The 17,663-nt window shown below is 58.1% G+C and overlaps 1 protein-coding gene across 4 annotated transcripts; it reads left to right on the top strand.

Annotated features, from left to right (window-relative positions):
• The first annotated feature begins 607 nt into the window (after positions 1 to 607).
• MVP (major vault protein) lies at positions 608 to 17,575 on the top strand. 4 transcript variants are annotated; one of them, XM_048054972.2, is made up of 18 exons: positions 608 to 870; positions 1,015 to 1,065; positions 1,230 to 1,405; positions 1,964 to 2,159; positions 3,223 to 3,346; positions 3,426 to 3,557; positions 4,563 to 4,657; positions 5,776 to 6,012; positions 6,740 to 6,865; positions 7,339 to 7,497; positions 8,466 to 8,716; positions 13,567 to 13,764; positions 14,321 to 14,459; positions 14,928 to 15,139; positions 15,605 to 15,721; positions 16,010 to 16,136; positions 16,597 to 16,785; positions 17,192 to 17,574. In XM_048054972.2, exons 3-18 carry the CDS (start codon positions 1,287 to 1,289, stop codon positions 17,333 to 17,335), a joined length of 2,565 nt encoding a protein of 854 aa, XP_047910929.2. In that variant the 5' UTR covers positions 608 to 870; positions 1,015 to 1,065; positions 1,230 to 1,286; the 3' UTR covers positions 17,336 to 17,574. The 4 variants fall into 4 exon arrangements, with proteins under 4 accessions (XP_047910929.2, XP_047910927.2, XP_047910928.2 ...); XM_048054971.2 differs by having other exon boundaries at positions 614 to 850; XM_048054970.2 differs by lacking the exon at positions 1,015 to 1,065 and having other exon boundaries at positions 608 to 850; positions 17,192 to 17,573.
• Positions 17,576 to 17,663: the final 88 nt, after the last annotated feature.

Genomic DNA, 17,663 nt, shown 5'->3' with positions numbered 1-17,663 from the left:
ATGGGGAACCTGTCTCAAAAACCAGGTGGGACCGACCTTGTGGTTTGGACAAGAGCCAAGGAGCAGCTGAGTCTGTCCAAAGGCAGGGGGGTCAACTAATGGTGATGAAGAGGAGTTATCTGACTTCATCCCCCCGACCCCCCGGACGACCACCACCAGAAGGCACTGTGCAGGCGCAGATGGGAGGAGTTTAAGGAAGTGACTTCTTGGAGCTAATTTTAATAGAAAGCGGGGGTAGGTTATGCGTGTGTATAGGCGTATTGGGAAACTTCATGCATATGTAACTCTTTACTGCACGTAACCAAAGCAAGTTGCCGCGTTAGGGCGCGCATGCCTTTGGGAGCTATCCCCACGTGCGCCCGGCGCCGAAATAAACCACGTACCTACTGTATAACTCATTTGCCTTGAGTTACAGAGTTCTTCCACGGATCAGGGACCCGCCCGGGGCAGATCCGCCTCGGGGCGCGGGGGCTGGGACGAGCCCTGCCCTGCGTAAATCCTCCCCTTACCTGGGGTAAATCCGGGGGGGCACGGGCACGGCCTGCCGGGGGTCAGCCCTGCCGCGGGCGGGGGCAGATGCGGGCCCGTGGGGCGGCCCCGGTGGGCTGGGCCCTGCCTGCCTGCAGGGCTGGGCCAGGACAAAGGCAAAGAGCTCTTCCGGGCTCTGCCGCCGGGTGTTGTGTCCCAGGGGAGATCTCCTGCTTCCCCCCCCCCGCCCCCGGCGAGGTCATCTCCGGCGCCACGCCAGGTGAGGTCTCCTCCTGCCCCGCGACAAGGTCATCTGCCCGGCAGAAAGCTCTCCGGCCCCGCGGCGAGGTCTCCCATCCATCTTGAGGTGTCGCAGCCCGTGGTGAGCTTACCCGCGGCACGGTGAGGTCGTCTTCCCCGCGGCGAGATTGCCCAGCCCACAGCGAGCTCGCCTTCTCCCTGGGGAAGTCTTTTGCCCTGCAGCGAGCTCGTCTGCCTTCTGGCAAGCCCTTCTGTCTCGTGACATAGTCTCTCACCCCACTGCAGAGCCCATGGCGAGGTCTCTCAGTGAGCTGTGGCGTGGTCTCCTACCCCACTGTGAGTCCATGGCAAGGTCTTCTGCTCCCCTGGCAATCTCATCCACCCCGTGGCAACTTCATCTGCCCTCCAGGGACTTCACCTGCCCTGTGGAGAGCTTTTCTAGCCTGTGACGAGGCCTACCGCTCCCACAGTGAGCCACAACAGGCTGTTCTGTCCCACAGCAAGCTCACCTGTCCCCGTGGCAAAGTCTCCCGTTGCCCAGTGAAGCCTCCTACGCGATGGAAGACCCTGTGATCCGCATACCCCCCTACCACTATGTCCACGTGCTGGACCTCAACAGCAATGTCACTCGTGTGGAGGTTGGGCCCCACACCTACATCCGGCAGGACCACGAGAGGTGGGCGCTTTGGGGCAGGGAGACATGTATGCGCTGGGGAGTCTCCTTCCTACATCTGGCAGCACCGAAAGACGTGGATGCTATGGCAGGGGAGGGCGGCTGTGGGATGGGAGTACCACGCTGCGGTTGGCAGGACTACAAAACATTAGTGCTATGGGATGGGGGGGATTTATGTAGCTACAGAGTGATCTGGATTTACAGGGCTGTGACTGATGTTTGAGGGAGCTCTGTAGGGGCTCTTTACAACTGTGGGAGATGTTGGGGGTCTCTATAGGACTATGTGGACTCCATGGGCCCTGGGGGGGGGGGGGGGATAGGTGTTGTTGGAGTTGTAAAGGGCTGCAGGGGCTCTGTGGGGCTGTTTTTTTTTTTTTTTGTTTTTTTTTTTGAGGGTCCTGTAGGATTGTAGGAGCTCTATAGGACTGACTTGGTTCCATAAGGCTGTAGAGGGCCATAGGAGGGCTGTGGGGCTCGACTGGGCTGTGGAGGACTTGAGGGGTTCCATAGGGCCTTGGGGGCTCTTTAGAGCTGAGGGGAGCAGTGTGGGGGTACCCACAGGGTGGTGTTTGCGCCCAAACGCATGGTGATGGTGCCCCCCCGCCACTACTGCGTGGTGCTCAACCCTGTGGCCCGGAGCCCTACGGGGGCTGTGCTGGTCGATGGCGCGGGACAGGTCCGTCTACGGCATGCTGACCTCGATGTCCGCCTGGCCCAGGAGCCCTTCCCCCTGTACCCTGGCGAGGAGCTCCAGCAGGTACCTGTAACAACCCCCACCCTGCAGTGCCCCCACAGTCCCCTGTAGCCTTCCTGGTAATTATAGACAACCACCCAGCTCTTGTAGCATATGACAGTCTTCTATAACTCTTAGCCCCACCGTGGCCTCTTATAGCTTCCATAGTTGCAGTTTGCGGTGGTCCCCTATAGCTTCTTCAGCTATTTTAGCCCTTCACGACCCCTGGAACACCTCTAGCTCACCAATGGCTCTCTTATAGTTCCTGTAGCCCACTGGGTTTTTCGGTAATCTTTCCAGCTACCTGCTCATGTTTTCCTGCAGCTCTTTACATGCCCTACAGCACCCCTGTAGCTCCTACAGTTCATTTGGCACCCCTATACTTCCTCTACTCCCTCCCACTCTCCCACCCCCCAGCCTCCTGTAACTTCTATAGACTCCACAATCCCTCTTGGTAACACATCTCTAACCTTCCGTGGCTACCCATAGCCCCTGTAGCTCCTCTAATCCCCCTCTTGTTTCTCACAGCTCCTATAGCCCATATAGCTCCCCGTTCTCTTCCATACCGCCTCTAGCCATCTCATGGCCCAGAGTTTATCCTAGAGACCCCCATCAGTGTGTAGTCCTTGTCCTTGTGCTGAGCCTGTGTACCTCTCCCCAAGGTGTCCCTGCAGTGTTTCCAATCCCTTCAGTGTCTTCTGTCTCCATAGTGTCACTCGTGCCCCTGTAGTGTCCCCATCCCCAGCCTCTCGCCCACATCCCCCATGGTGAAAACCTGTGTCCCAGTCCCCAGGGTTCCACTCAGGTCCATCACAATGACCCCCATGTCCACCATTTCCCTGCAAGGACCCTTGTACCCCCCTTACCCTCACAGCCCTGTCGTGACCCTGTGTCCCCACCTAGTCCACAGTGACACTTCCCATCTACATCTCCTGCAGTGACCACTTTGTGTCCCCATGTCTTCTACTGTGTCCCCAGGACAACCCCTGAAACGATCCCTCTGACCCTCCACATCTGCCATGCCTCCACTATGATGCCCATGTCCCCACGCTGTCTCACTCAACTCTTCCGACACCTGTGTCCCCAGGGTGTCACCCCACTGCAGGTGGTGCTGGCTGACACTGCCCTGCGCCTTCGGGCCCTGCTTGACTTTGAGGATGAGGATTCTAACAAGTTCGTAGCAGGCGACGAGTGGCTCTTCGAGGGCCCTGGTGAGCAGGGACACCCTCCTGCGGACCCCCCTGGTGAGACCTCAGGGAGCTGGGGGCTGATGGTGCTGCCTACATGCAGGTACCTACATCCCCCGCAAGGAGGTGGAGGTGGCCGAGACGCTGCAGGCCACTGTCATTGGGCACAACCAGGCCATCCGCCTGCGAGCACGCAAGGAGTGCCTCGACCGTCAGGGCATCCGCCGTGTCACAGGTAGCACTCGTGGACACCCAGTTGCACCCGGTGACACTCCAGGGCTCCCTGGGTTCAGCCCTAACTCAGTGGCCTCGGTGTTAGCTGGCTCAATGTCACCCTGTGCCTCTGGTGTCCGCCCTCTCAGCACCCATGGGACCTCAGTGTTGCCTGAAGGCAGCCCTGGGACACCCTGGGACACCATGCCCCATACCCCGGGATCCTCTTCTCGCCCTCCAGCCCCTCTGTGACCCCCGTGTTGCTCTTTAGCACCCATGGGAGCTCCGTGTCATCTGAGAGTGCCCCTGGAGCCTGCAGCGCCCCAACCCATCTCCCAAGACTCCTGGGACCCCAAGCACCCCCACAATCCTTGTGTCTCCTCCCAGCATGCACGCACCTTCTATGTTGTCTGACAGCCCTCCTGGGACTCCTAGCATCCTGAGCACCCATGGGACCCCTCCAGCACCACTGGGAGCCCTGTGTCACCCCCTAACACCCATGGGATTTCTGTGTTATTCAGAAGCACCCCTGGGCACACCTCCCCACACTGCAACATGTATGGGACATTTGCCTCATCCCTCAGCTTCCCTGGGGTCTCCAGCATTCCCATTCCACTGTCCAGCACCCCCTCTCACCCCACAGCACCTCCAGCATCCCTGTCTGACCCCACAGCGCCCCTGTGATCCCCAAAACACCCATCCTGCCCCCCCCATAACCTTCCTCCTCTCCCATAGCACCTGTGGGACCCTGTCTTATCCCCTAGCCCCTCATCAAGATCCCCAGTACCCATAGGGCTCCCATAACTACCAGTACTTCCAGCACCCTTAGGATTCTCCCATCTGCCCCGTAGGACCCTTTGCTCCCAGCACTCCTAGGACACTTAAGATCCATAGGATGCTTAGCACCCTTAGGACCTGCATATTCCCCAGTCCCCTCAAAACCCATCCCGTCCCAGTACCGCTGGGACTCCCAGTCCCCATGCTGCCCAGCGCTGCAGCATCCTTAGCCCCATCCCTCTGCTCCCAGGGGAGGAGTGGCTGGTGAAGCGGGTGGGTGCCTACCTGCCCGGTGTCTACGAGGAGGTGGTCGACGTTGTGGACGCCTACGTCCTCACTGACAAGGTACCTGGCATCGTGACCCTTGCCCATGGTTTCCCCTGCACCTGCAGATGACAGGGACTCTCCAGGACCTGAGCCCATAGTGTCGCCATGCCCGTGGTGCCTGTGGTGATGAGGTCCCTCTGGACTGGGTTTGGGGGTCCACGTACCTATTCTCCTGCAACCATGGGTGTGACAGGGGCCCTCCAGGATGGGCGAAGGGTCTTATCACCCTGATCCATCATGGCACTGTCCCCATTGCACCCATGGGTGATGAGAACCCTCTGGGGGACCTATGGATCCTGTCCCCTTCCAACCCACCCCGTTGCCATGCCCCCTGCACCCATGGGTGATGAGGACTGTGTGAGGGGTACTGTCCCCTTCAACTATGATGCGTTTGTTCCCCCTGCCTCAGGGGGTGATGTGGACCCTCTGGGTATCCTGTCCCCACCAGCCCACCATGACCCCATTCCTGCTGCACTCATAGGTAACAAAGACCTTCTGGTTTGGGGGTCCTGTTACGTGCTCCGGGCACAGACAGGTGATAAGGACCTTTCAGGATGGGTTTGGGGGTTCTGTGTCCCTATTCTCCTGCACCCATGGTGACAAGTGACCTTCCAGGATAGGTGTGGGGTACCATCCCCCCCCTGTGCCCCCTGCACCCACATGTGATGAGGACCCTTCAGAGTCCTGTCTCCCCCCGACCTGCTGTGTCTCTGTCCCCACTGTGCTCATGGGTGACAAGGACTCTCCAGAGAGTCGTGTCCCCTGCACCCACCGCATCCCTGTCCCCCTGCTTGCATAAGTAATGAGGCCACTCTGGGACAGGTCTTGATGTCTTTGCCCCCCGTACCTGCAGGTGATGAGACTCCTTGGGGATATGTTTGAGGGGCCCATTCCCCCCGCCCCAAGCCCACTGTGTCCCCTTTTTCCCTGCACCTGTGGGTGACAAGGACTCTCTAGAGGGTCCAGCCCTGCTGCAATCCACTGTGTCCCTGTCTTCCCTTCACCCACACATAATGAGGACCCTCTGGGACAAGTCTGAAGTCCCATAACCCTGTCTCCTTGCCCACACAGGTGACAAGGCCTGGTGGGGCCAGCTTTTGGTGTCCCATCACCCACTGTGTCCCTCCCTCCTGTAGAAAGCCCTGCACCTGCGAGCCGTACGGACCTTTGAGGATGCACAGGGCCGGGTGCGCCGCACGGGTGAGGAGTGGCTGGTGACGCAGGAGCAGAGCGAGGCCTATGTCCCAGAGGTGTTCGAGGAGGTGGTGGCTGAGGTGCAGGTGACGACGCTGGGTCCCCGGCAGTACTGCGTGGTGCTCGACCCCGTGGGGCCCAACGGGCAGCCCCAGTTGGGCCAGCAGCGTGTTATCAAGGTGGGCACCCCAGGGAACCAAGGGTGGTCCCCAGGGACTTGCAGGTGACCTATTGTGGCTTTAGCTTCCCCACAGGTATCAAGGGTGGTCCTGAGTAGCTCTAAGACATAATGTGCCCCTAATGTATCAGCGGGGGACAGTAAGGTGCCCCAAGGGTCCCAAGTGTGGACCCCAGGGCCTGAGGGTGGCCCCAAGGGCCACACAGATGGCTCTGAGGGAATCTGGTATATGCATAGGTGTCCCCAGAGGTCTCAAAGGTGGCCCCGAGGGACCCTAATGCATCTCTGAGGCATCCCTTAAAGTCCCAAAGTTATCCCTGAGGGATCCTGACAAGACCCCTAAGGTGTCCCCAAGGTGCCCTGAGTGCCCCCAAGGAGCCCACAGGTGGCCCTAATGTACACATAGGCATCCCCAAATGTCTCAAAGATGGTCTCAAGGGACCCTACAACACCTAAATTAGCCTTAATGTGTTGATGAGGGATGCTAAGCTTCTACAGCAGGCCATGGTTGGTCCCCAGGGACTTGAAGTTGGCCTTGATGTACCTGTAGACATTCCTGAAGGTCTTGAAAGTGGTCCACAGGGACCCAGAGGAATCCTTAAGGGGCCCTAATGCCCCCATCCACATATCCCAGTACTGTGTGTCACCGTATCCTCACGCCCCTGCCCCATGTCCTCACCACGTTGCCACATCCTTGCCCTGCTGGTGACACATTCCCATGTCCCCAGGGGGAGAAGTCCTTCTTTCTGCAACCAGGCGAGCGGCTCCAGGCTGGCATCCAGGATGTCTTTGTGCTGTCTGAGGATGAGGGGCTACTGCTTCAGGCACTCCAGACCATCAAGGACACCAATGAGGTGACCCAGAGGACACCCAGGCTTGCAGGATCACCTGGAAGCACCTGGGAGAAACTGGGGGTCCAGGGAGCCTGGGATGACTGCGGCAACCAGGAGTGATTGGGGGACAAAGGGGACAACTGGGGGACCCACTGGTGGTTAGATGTCATGGGGGACGGTCAGGTACCTGGGGACAGTTGGGTATGTGAGGGATGTCTGGGGGGTTATGGAGGCCTCAGGGGACACTTGAGGGGACATCTGTCTTTATCATTGGGTCTCCAAGCCAGGTGGGTAGCAGAGGACAATGGGAGGGGATGCTGTCCCCAAGCTAGCAGGCGGTGGGGGTGGTCCCTGTCTCCATGTCGTCAGACTGGCTGGTAGCAGAGGGCCATGAGATGTGCGTGTGTCCCCCTGTCCCCAGCCAGGGGTTGGGTAGGGGTCCGTGTGTCCCTGCATCCCCAGGCTGGTTGCTGATGGTATCCCCACATCCCCAGGAAGGGACAGAGGTGACACGGCGTGCAGGTGACCGCTGGCTGGCCCGGGGCCCCCTCGAGTATGTGCCACCTGCCGAGGTGGCTGTGCTGGAACGTCGCCGGGCTGTGGCCCTAGCTGACAACGAGGGCATTTATGTGCGCGACATCCGCACTGGCAAGGTGCCTGCCCTGCTGCTATAGCTCCCCTGGAGCTCATGGCTCCCTATAGCTGTGTTTCCTGTGGCCTCCTATAGCCCATAATGTCTCCTGTAACTGCCTTATAGCCTACTTTAGCTCTCTGTGGCTCCCCGTAACCCCAATACTGCCCCCTGTAGCTCCCTGTAGACTTCTAGAGCTCCCCTACAGCACTCTGTAGTTCTCCATAGACCCCTGCAGCTCCTTATAACCCCCAATAATCCTCTGTAGACCCACATAAACGTTTCCCACTCACCCACAGCCCTCTATAGCATCCTGTGGCCCCCACAGATGCCTGTAGGTCCCTCCCCATTGCCCTCAGTAGCTTCCCATAATGCACATAGCTCCCCGTAGTTCCCCAAAACAGCTAGGACTCCCTATAGCCCAAGTAATCTTGCAAGCTCACTATAGCCCTCCACTCCCACGCCCAGTGCCCCCAGTTCTCCTGCCAGTGTTCCACGTTCCTCCAGTGCCCCCATATCCCATTCCAGTATCCCCAGACCCTCTCCCAGTGCTCCCAAAATCCATCTTAGTGCCTCCAGCTCCCTTCCCAGTGCTCCCAATACCCCTGTAACCTATCCCAGTGTTCCACACAATGCCTTCCAGTGCTCCCAGTATCCCATGTGGCCCCAGTCGTGCTTCCAGTGCTCCCTGGCCCCCTTCTCAGTACCCCCCATCACCTCCCACAGTCCATCCCAGGGCTCCCAGTATACAGTATATCTGCTTCCAGTGCATCCAAACCCCAATCCAGTTCCCCCAAACCAGACACATGACCCTAGTGCTCCCAGTATCCCTTATACCCATTCTAGTACCCCCAAACTCCCAATGCTCCCAGTCCCCCTCCTAATGCCTTCATACACCCTCCAAGTGCTTCCAGTGCCCTCCAAATCCCTTCCCAGTGCCCCCAGCGGCCGTCCCAACCCAGCAGCACCGTGAGGTGGGTGTGAATGCAGGTGCGGGTGGTGACGGGCCAGACCTACATGTTGACGGAGGCCGAGGAGCTGTGGGAGAAGGAGCTGCCCCCTGGGGTGGAGGCACTGCTGGCCGAAGCCCGTGGAGACAGCACTGGCCTGGATGCTGGGGTCCATTCCTCCTCGAGCCTGGATGCTGGGGTCCAACACCGTGACCGCACCCGTGCCGTCACCTACCAGGTGCCCCACAATGCTGCTGTGCAGGTCTACGACTACCGGGAGCGGCGGGCACGGTGAGCACCTGTGGTTCTGGACATGGTGGGGAAGGGACGTGGTGGATATGGTGGGGGGGACGCAGGAGGAGGTTTTGGGCATGGAGGTGACGCAGAGGGTGGTGCTGGGTTTAGATGACGTTACTGGGACCTGTACATCTTTGGTGTGTCCTGGGCATGTGACTAATGTCTTTGGCACGTCTGTGGTAGGTGGCCCCACTGATCCATGTAGGGCCCAGTGTTGGTGGTGCCAAGTCCCAGGGAGCAGGTGATGGTGTGGGGACTTGTGTGTCCTTGGCATGTCCTTGTGTTGTGGGTTTAACCCTGTTAGGCTGCTTGGCACTTGGCACCACGCAGCTGCTTGCTCACTTCCCCCAGTGGGATGGGGGAGAGAATTGGAAAGGTAAAGGTGAGGAAAGTCTCATGTTGAGATAAAGTTTAGCTGGTAAAGTAAAAGCTCTGTGTGCAAGCAAGAGAAATCTAACAATGAGTTCATTCACTACTTGCCATCAGCAGGTGATGTTCAGCCATTCCCAGGGCTTACGATGAGCAGGGCTCATCATGTGCAATGGTTACTTGGGAAGACAGATGCCAGCATTCCAAATGTCCCTCTTCTTCCTCCTTTCTCCCAGCTTTTATAAAATACCAACTTTTATGATGTCATACAGTTTGGAATAGCCTTTTGGCCAGTTGGGGTCAGCTGTCCTGGCTGTGTCCCCTCCCATCTTATTGCCCACCCTGAGCCTCCTTGCTTGCAGGGCAGCCGGAGAAGCAGCGAAGGCCTTGGTGCTGTGCAGTTAGGCAGTAGCTGAAACCTTGGTGTGTTATAAGCACTGTTTTGGTCCCAAATCCAAACCACAGCACCATACAAGCTGCTATGAAGAAAATTAACTCCATCCCAGCCAGACCCAATGTACTTTGGCATTTGACCCTTTGCATGTCCTTGACAGGTTGTGAAGTCGTGCTGCGTTTTGAGCTGGCCATGCAGGGCCCTGGGGACCAGGTGGCAGTGTAGAGACTCATAACACGTCCTTGGCATGTCTCTGTCATGTAACTCATGTCCTTGGTGTGTGATCCCACAGGCTGGTGATGGGCCGTAAGGAGCAGGTGACAATGCAGGGACCTGCATTTCATTGCATGTCCTTGGCATGTAACTCATGTCCTTGGTGTGTCATCAGCATGTACTGGCCCAGGATAGTGTTAGGCCCCATTCTGGTGGTCCTGAGCCCTGAGGAGCAGGTGGTGGTGCAGGAACCTGCCTGTCATTGCATGTCCTTGGCATGTGGCCAGTGTCTATAGCCTAAAGTTGGTGTATGTAGGTACAGGGTGGTACTAGGCTCCAAGCTGGTGGTACTGGGGACTAGGGAGCAGGTGATAATGCTGGGACACGTGGCATGGCATGTCCTTCATGTGCCTAGACCACTCACCTGTGTCTCTGGCATGTTGCTGGGTGGTTCTAGGCCCTGAGATGGTGGTCTGGGCCCTGAGGACTGGGTGACAGCGTGGGGACCCATGTATCCTAGCATGTGTTTGGTGTGTCTGCAGCATGTCCTTGGGTATGATCCATATCCTTGGCATATCTGTGGCATGTGACCCTGCAGGCTGGTGCTGGGCTCTGAGTTGGTGTTATGGGGCCCTGGGGAGCAGAAGCAGGGACCTCCATGTCATGGCATGTCCTTGGCATGTGAGCTAGACAGAGCCTGTTCCTAGCAGAGTGGTATGTGCAAACTGAGGAAGGCAAAGGCTGGAAACTGGAGGTTTCTGATGCCAAGAGGAGTGGTCCTGCTCCCCGTGAAGGCTTGCAGCTGCGTAGTAAGTTTGCTGCCCTCAAAGCTGAGGAGGCAGGAGCTGGGTGTGTTTTAAATGAAGCATCTGGGCAGACTGACCCTGAGCCATGTAGGAGCAACGGGAGGAATTGGTGAGTGATACTGGTGGGCGTCTGTCTGCTTCAGGGGATGGAGGCACCCATTGGTCAACCTGGCCTCTTTTGCTGCCTGCTGGGGGCCCAGATCCAGGATGTTCTGGAAGGACTGCCAAAGCTAGTCCAACCCTCTGGCTATTACTCCCCTGCTGAGCTTTTATGTGGGCACCAATGATACTGCAAGGAGCTACCTGGGGAGTATCAAATGTGACTAGAGAACTCTGGGGGCGATAATCAGGGGTGTGAGGCCCAGGTGGCGGTCTCCTTGATCCTTCTGGTGAGGAGGAGTTGTGAAGCAGGATCACCATGAGTGTTTGTCTGTAAGCATGTATGTGCCTACAAGACGTGATTATGGGGAAAGAAAACATACACTTTCTGGGAAATGAGCACATTGGGGAGCCTCTTCTGAAGGGTCTGTATCCTATTGCATGCAGCATGGGGTATCAACAAAAGGAATTAGAGATCTGTGTTCAGTTGCAGGATACGTGGATATGAAAGTCAAAGGCAGCCATGGTTGCAGTAACCATGAGATGGTGGAGTTCAGGCTCCTGAGGGGAGGAAGCAAGGCAAAAAGCAAGATCACAAGCCTGGACTTTAGGAGGGCAGACTATGGCTTCTCCAAAGACCTGCTTGGAAGAGTCCTATGGGGTTCTGAAAGCTTACCTTCTCCAAGCTCAGGAGCAGTCCATCCCAAGAGCAGGAAGTAAGTCAACAATGTCAGGAGATCTGCATGGATAAACAAGCCTGGCCAAACTCAAACAAAAAGGAAACATGCAGAAAATGGAAGCAGGGACAGGTAACCTTAGAGGAAAATGGAGACACTGTCCAAACATGCAGGGTTGCAGATAGGAAAGCCAATGCCCACCTAGAGCTGAATCTGGCAATAGATGTCAAAGGTAACAAGAAGGGCTTCTGCAAGTACAGAAAGGGCAAAAGGAAGACTAAAGAAAATATGGGCCTAGTGCTGCATGAGGCAGGGGACCTAGTGACACAGGATGTAGAAAAGGCTGTGGCAATGAATGCCACCTTCGCCTCGGTCTATATTAGACACACCGGTCTTCAGGTATCCTAGGCTCTGGAGACCAGGGAGAAAGCTTGGAGTAAGGCATGCCCTTGGTGGCAGAGGATCAGATTTGAGGATACTTAAGCAAACTGGGTATATATAGTTTTGTAGTCCCTGGTGGGATGCAACTACAAGTGGTGAAGTAGCTGGCTGATGTCATTGCAACGCCATGCTTGGTGATCTTTGAACGATCATGACAACTGGGAGAGATGCCCAAGGAATGGAGGAAAGCAAGCGCTACACTTTTCTTCAAGGGCAAAAAGGAGGAGCCAAGGAACTACAGGCCCATCAGCCTCACCTCGATCCCTTGGAAGGTGATGGAGCAGCTAATCCTGGCAACCATCTCCAGGCACAGGAAAGACAAGAAAATCATCAGGAGCAGTAGTCAGCGTGGATTTACCAAGGGGAAGTCATGCTTGATGGACATGGTTGATAGCATTCTGTGATGAAATGACTGGCCAGGTAGACAAGGGGAGACCGGTGGATATGGTCTACCTGGGCTTCAGGAAGGCCTTTGACACAGTCCCCCATAAGATCCTCACTGGCAAGCTGATGCAGCCTGGGCTGGATGAGCACAGAACAGGGTGGACTGAAGAGTGGCTCAGCAGCTGAGCCCAGAAGGTGGTGACCAGTGGCATGGAGTCTAGTTGGAGGCCAGTAACCGGTGGTGTACCCCAGGGATCAGTACTCAGTCCAGTCATATTTGACATCTCCAGTAATTATCTGGACAGTGGGGGCAGAGTGGATCCTCAGCCAGTCTGTGATTGATACAAAGCTGGGGGGAATAGCTGAGATGCCAGAGGGTCCTGCTGCTGTAACACAGGAGGGCCTGGACCAGGATAGGCTGGAGAACTGGACAGGCAGAAACCTCATGGAGTTCAACACAGACAAGTACAAAGTCCTGAACCTGGGGAGGGACAGCCCCACACACCATTTATGCTGGGGCTGCCCAGCTGCAGAGCAACTTTGCAGAAAATGTTCTGCAAAATGTGGTCCTGGTGGACACTAAGTCCAACATAAGCTAGAAATGTGCCCTTGCCACAGTGACAGCTAGTGGTTGCATTAGGCAAAGTGTTGCCAGCAGGTTGAGGTAATGCACCTCTCTGCTCAGCACTGGTGAAGCCACGCCTGGAGCAATGCATCCAGTTTTGGGCTCTCCATTACAAGAGCAACCTGCCCATCCTGCAGGGAGAGTCCAATGAAGGGCCACAGAAATGATAAAGGGCCTGGAGCGCATTTCCTGGAGGAAAGGCTGCGGGAGCTGGACTTCTGAGCTTTGAGAAGAGAAGCCTTGGTGGAGGATCTTATCAATGTAGATAAACACCTGAGTGCAGGGGTGGTCAAAGAAGATGGAGCCAGGCTCTTTTCAGTGGTGCCCAGTGCCAGAACAAGAGGCAATGGGATCAAATTGAATCATAAGAGGTTCCCTCTGAGCCTCAGAAAATGCTTTTTCACTACGAGGGTGACTCAGCACTGGCACAGGCTGCGCAGAGAGGTTGTGGAGTCTCCCACCTTGGAGATAGCTGTCTGGATGTGGTCCTGGGCAACTGGCTCTAGGTGGCCCTGTTTGAGCAGGAGGCTTGGACCAGGTGACCTCCAGAGTTGCCTTCCAGCATCAGCCAGTCTGGGATTCTGTGGTTCTGTGATAAGTCCTTGGTGTGTCCCCGTCTTGTGACCTGTATCCTCAGCATGTGACCCATATCCTTTCCATGTCCTTGTTATAACACAGGGTAGTGTTGGGCTCCAGTGTGACTATGCCTCCACCCATGGGTCACAGCATGTCCTTGTCCTTGACATGCTGTGGGTGGTATCGGTCTCCGTGGTGCATGTGACAGTGCTGGGACCTGTGTCATGGCTTATCTTTGGTGTGTTCTTGCTGTGTTGCAGGGTGGTGCTGGGCCCTGAACTGGTGGTGCTGGGTCCTGGGGAGCAGCTGACGGTCCTGTCCCTCTCAGCAGGCCGCCCCAAGCGGCCCCATGCCCGCCGCAGTCTCTGCCTCCGTCTTGGCCCCGACTTCTGTGCCGACATCGTGACCATCGAGACTGCTGACCATGCCCGCCTCCAGCTCCAGCTGGCCTACAACTGGTGGGTGAGGCTTATGTCGGTGGGCCATGGGGACGGGTGATGAGGGTGGGGGCCTGGAACCGTCTCAGGTAAATGGTGTGGGATGGGATTGGGTGTGAGCCTTGGGGACATGGCTAGGGCTGGGGGCGGGGTTAGATTTGGGATAGTTTTGGATGCTGGGGATAGGGCCTTGAGCCCTGTGGGATCAGGACTTGGGCTGTGGGGCCATGGTTAGGCCGTGGGTGGCGTCGGGGTTATCGGGCAGTGATGCTGCTTGGGCAGGACTGGGCTAGGAGGACAAGGAGGAGGTGGGGCAGGATCTGGTGGAGGCACTGACAACAATATGGGGACAGACCAGATCCTGGGTCATCACTGGGGACAGAGCCTTTAGTTAAGGAGCATGTGCTAGAGCCAAGAGGTGCAGCTTGGCAGCTGGGTGGAGCCTGATGCTTTGGCCTTTGGTTGGTGGTTCTGGGACAGAGGTGGGTTATGGCAGTGGGAGTGGGATCAGGCCAGGGTCAGGACCAGGGTGGGAGCACTCTGGGGTGGGAGAGACCTGAGGACACTTTCCTTGCAGGCACTTTGAGGTACCAGAAGAACCAAAAGATCTGGGGCGCCTCTTCAGTGTCCCCGACTTTGTGGGTGATGCCTGCAAGGCCCTGGCCTCCCGTGTGCGTGGCGCTGTTGCTGCCGTCACCTTTGATGACTTCCACAAGGTCTTGTTGGTCACACGTGTTTCCCTTTGGTCGAGCCCATGTACCCCCACTTTCACCTGCATCACGAGTGCCTCCGCCCCCTCCTCCTACCATGTTACTCTAGGTCATTGGTGCACCATCCTGTGTCACCTGTGCCCCCACATGTCTTCATATGTTGCATGTGTGACCGTGGTCCACTCAGATTCAACATCCCACCCCCCCCCCAACATTGCATGTGTCCCTTCTGCGTCACTCGGCATAACCCTGTGGCTCCTGCATATTACCCTGGGTCTCCGTTGTCCCTCTGAGCCTCTGATGTGCCCAAGAGTCTTTGGGGACATCAGGAATTTCCCAATGCCCAAGAACTCAAACAGGCTGTTCTGCTTGGCTCTGTTTAGCATTGATGAAGCCCTGTATGTTCCCCAGTGTCCCCACTGCCCCAACAGCCTCAACATCCCCAAGTGACGCTGATGTCCCCAATGTCCCCAGAACTCAAATCGTCTCATCTGCTCAGCTGTGTTTGGCTTCGATGAGAGTGGGCGTTTGCGGGAGCAGCTCCGCTTTGCCCCCAATGGGCTGGTGGTGACAAGCGTCGACATCCAGAGTGTGGAGCCTGTGGACCAGCGCACCCGCGATGCCCTGCAGCGCAGTGTCCAGCTGGCTATCGAGATTGCCACCAACTCCCAGGAGGCTGCTGCTAGGTCCCCATGTTTCCCCATGTCACCTCATGTCCCACCAAGTCCTCCTTATGTCACCTGTGTTTCTCCAGTGCACCTCCCAATTTGCTGTTAGGATCACCTCTAACTCCCAGGAGGCCAATGACAGGTCTCCCTTGATTCTCCAGAAGTCCCTCCATGTCCCCAAATGTTTACTTTTGGCTCTTCGTATGCCCTGTGTTGCCATGTCCTGTGTCTGTCTCCCCCACGTCCCTCACGTCCTCAAATGTCCTCCATATTCCCCATGTCCCAAAACTTCCTTCCGTGTCTTTCCACATCCCCTACATGCCACATACCCTCAGCATGCCCTGTTTCCCCATGTTCCCAACATCCCCCATATCCTCATTGCCTCCCCACACCCCCAGTTTCCCCCATATCTTCAGCATAGCCTGTGTCCCACCCTGTCCCCAGTGTCCCATGCATCTCGCATCCCTTGGTCTCTGTCAACAGGCATGAGGCAGAGCGCCTAGCGCAGGAGGCCAGAGGACGCCTGGAACGACAGCGCCTCCTTGACCAGGCTGAGGCTGAGCGGGCACGCAGAGAACTGCTGGAGCTCGAGGCTCTCAGGTCAACTCATTGTGCACTGCCCTGGGGGCTCTGAGGGCTTCTGCTTGCTCACAGGCACTGGGGTCTTCCATCTTCCCAGCATGCATTGAGGTCTTCCTCAGTGGGTTTGGGTGTACTGGGGCCCTCCATCTCCCCAAGGTGCGCTGGGGCTCTGCTGCTTTCCCAGTGTGAACTGTGGTCCTCCATCTTCCCCGAGGGCACTGGGGCGGAGGTGCGGGGCTGGGGGTGGAAGGCGTGGTGGGAGGGGGTGCGGCCCGTGGCGGTGTGGTGTGTGACACAGCCCCACAGCGCAGCGGTGGAGAGCGCGGGGGTGGCCCGGGCGGAGGCTCAGGCCCGGGCGGAGGCTGCCCGCATCGAGGGCGAAGCTGCCATCCTCCAGGCCAAGCTCAAGGCTGAGGCTGTCGCCATAGAGACGGTGCGTTGGGGCGGGGCCTGGAGCGAGGGGGCGGGGCCTGGAGCGAGGGGGCGGGGCCTGGAGCGAGGGGGCGGGGCCTGGAGCGAGGGGGCGGGGCCTGGAGCGAGGGGGCGGGGCCTGGAGCGAGGGGGCGGGGCCTGGAGCGAGGGGGCGGGGCCTGGAGCGAGGGGCAGGGACTGGAGGGAGGGGCAGGGACTGGAGGGAGGGGCAGGGACTGGAGGGAGGGGCAGGGACTGATGGGAGGGGCGGGGCTAACGGTGCCTCAGGTTGCCTGGGGTTGGGGAGGAGCTGGGAGGAGGGGGTGGGGCTGCCCTAGGGGGCGTGTCCCGTTCTAGCCCCGCCCCTACGGGGGGCATATAACCTATGAGCAGCATGCCTGTGGGCTCAGCGGGAGGGGCCTGTGGTGGGTGGGTGTGTCCGCCAGCAAAAGGGGCGGGCCCGATGCATTCTCCACCCCCAGGAGGCGGAGCTGAAGCGGCTGGAGCGGGTGCAGGCGCAGGAGGTGAAGGCGCAGCGGGCCCGGGCGGAGGTAGAGGCGACGCGGGCCCAGGCGCTGGCAGATGTGGAGGCCTCGCGGGTGCGGGAGGTGGCCAGGGCCCTGGGCCCCGACACCATTCGGGACATCGCCCGGGCTGGGCCTGAGCTGCAGGTGGGTGGGGTGTGGCCTAGGAGGGGGGCAGGGCCTAAGAGGGGCGTGGCTTAAGATGGGGAGTGGCTTAAGAGGGGGCGGGGTCCGCAGTGGCGGCCATTTTGTGGGAGGCGTGGCGTCAGGCGTGGCCTCTTGGAGGGGTGGAGGCTGCAGAGGCTGGGCTCTGGCTTGGGGGGGTTGGATCTCGGGGGAGCGGGTGGGGCTTTGTGGGTGTTGAGCCTGTGGGGGCAGGCTGTTGGTAGGGGTCTCCATGGGGAGGGGTCTCCACGGGGCACGTCTGAGTGGGGAAGCGGCTCAAGGAGGACAAGGCTAGGAGGCAGTGCCTGCCTGGACTCGCTGGAGGGGCTGTGGTCTGCCAGGGTTGTGGTGTGCTGGGAGGGATGACCAGCACTGTGCCTACCTCCAGGTGAAGCTGCTGCAGGGCCTGGGACTCCAGTCGACCCTCATCACCGATGGTGCTGCACCGCTCAACCTCTTTGCCACCGCCCGGGGGCTGCTGGGCCTGGCAGCTCCTCCAGAAAACTCCACTTCCTCAGCCTCTGCCCTCTGAGGACCCAGGCATCTGGGCCTTCCCCAGAGCCCTGGGTGTCCTGACCAGCTGGAACCTCCCCTCCCTCTTCATGTGTTTTCTTTTCCCAGAATAAAGCAAACAGATTGCAGCTGTAAAGTCAAAGTGATGGTGGGGCTGGGGGCAGTGACATCAGAGCGTGTTTTGCGGGGGATGACCACCTGTCATCATGCTTCTGTGTTCCTTTGTGGCTGGGCAGATGAGCTTTTATCACATAACCTGACATTCTCCCGCTTAAAGAACCAGAAAGAATTGTATCACCTTCTCTTTTTGCACAACACTTCTCAGCCATTTGTTTCATCTCTTGGGA

Source organism: Anser cygnoides, chromosome 38 (assembly GCF_040182565.1).
Source record: "Anser cygnoides isolate HZ-2024a breed goose chromosome 38, Taihu_goose_T2T_genome, whole genome shotgun sequence".
NCBI classification, from domain to species: Eukaryota; Metazoa; Chordata; class Aves; order Anseriformes; family Anatidae; genus Anser; species Anser cygnoides.
The sequence above is the reverse complement of the archived record's forward strand: the minus strand, read 5'-3'. Positions and strand labels throughout refer to the sequence as shown.

Bases quoted from the DNA above. Each gene is read 5' to 3' on its own strand.
- MVP (XM_048054973.2), top strand. From the start codon at position 1,287: ATGGAAGACCCTGTGATCCGCATACCCCCCTACCACTATGTCCACGTG. The intron at 6,866-7,338 runs GTGACCCAGAGG...CCACATCCCCAG, and splicing joins CCATCAAGGACACCAATGAG to GAAGGGACAGAGGTGACACG. The intron at 8,717-13,566 runs GTGAGCACCTGT...GCTGTGTTGCAG, and splicing joins TACCGGGAGCGGCGGGCACG to GGTGGTGCTGGGCCCTGAAC.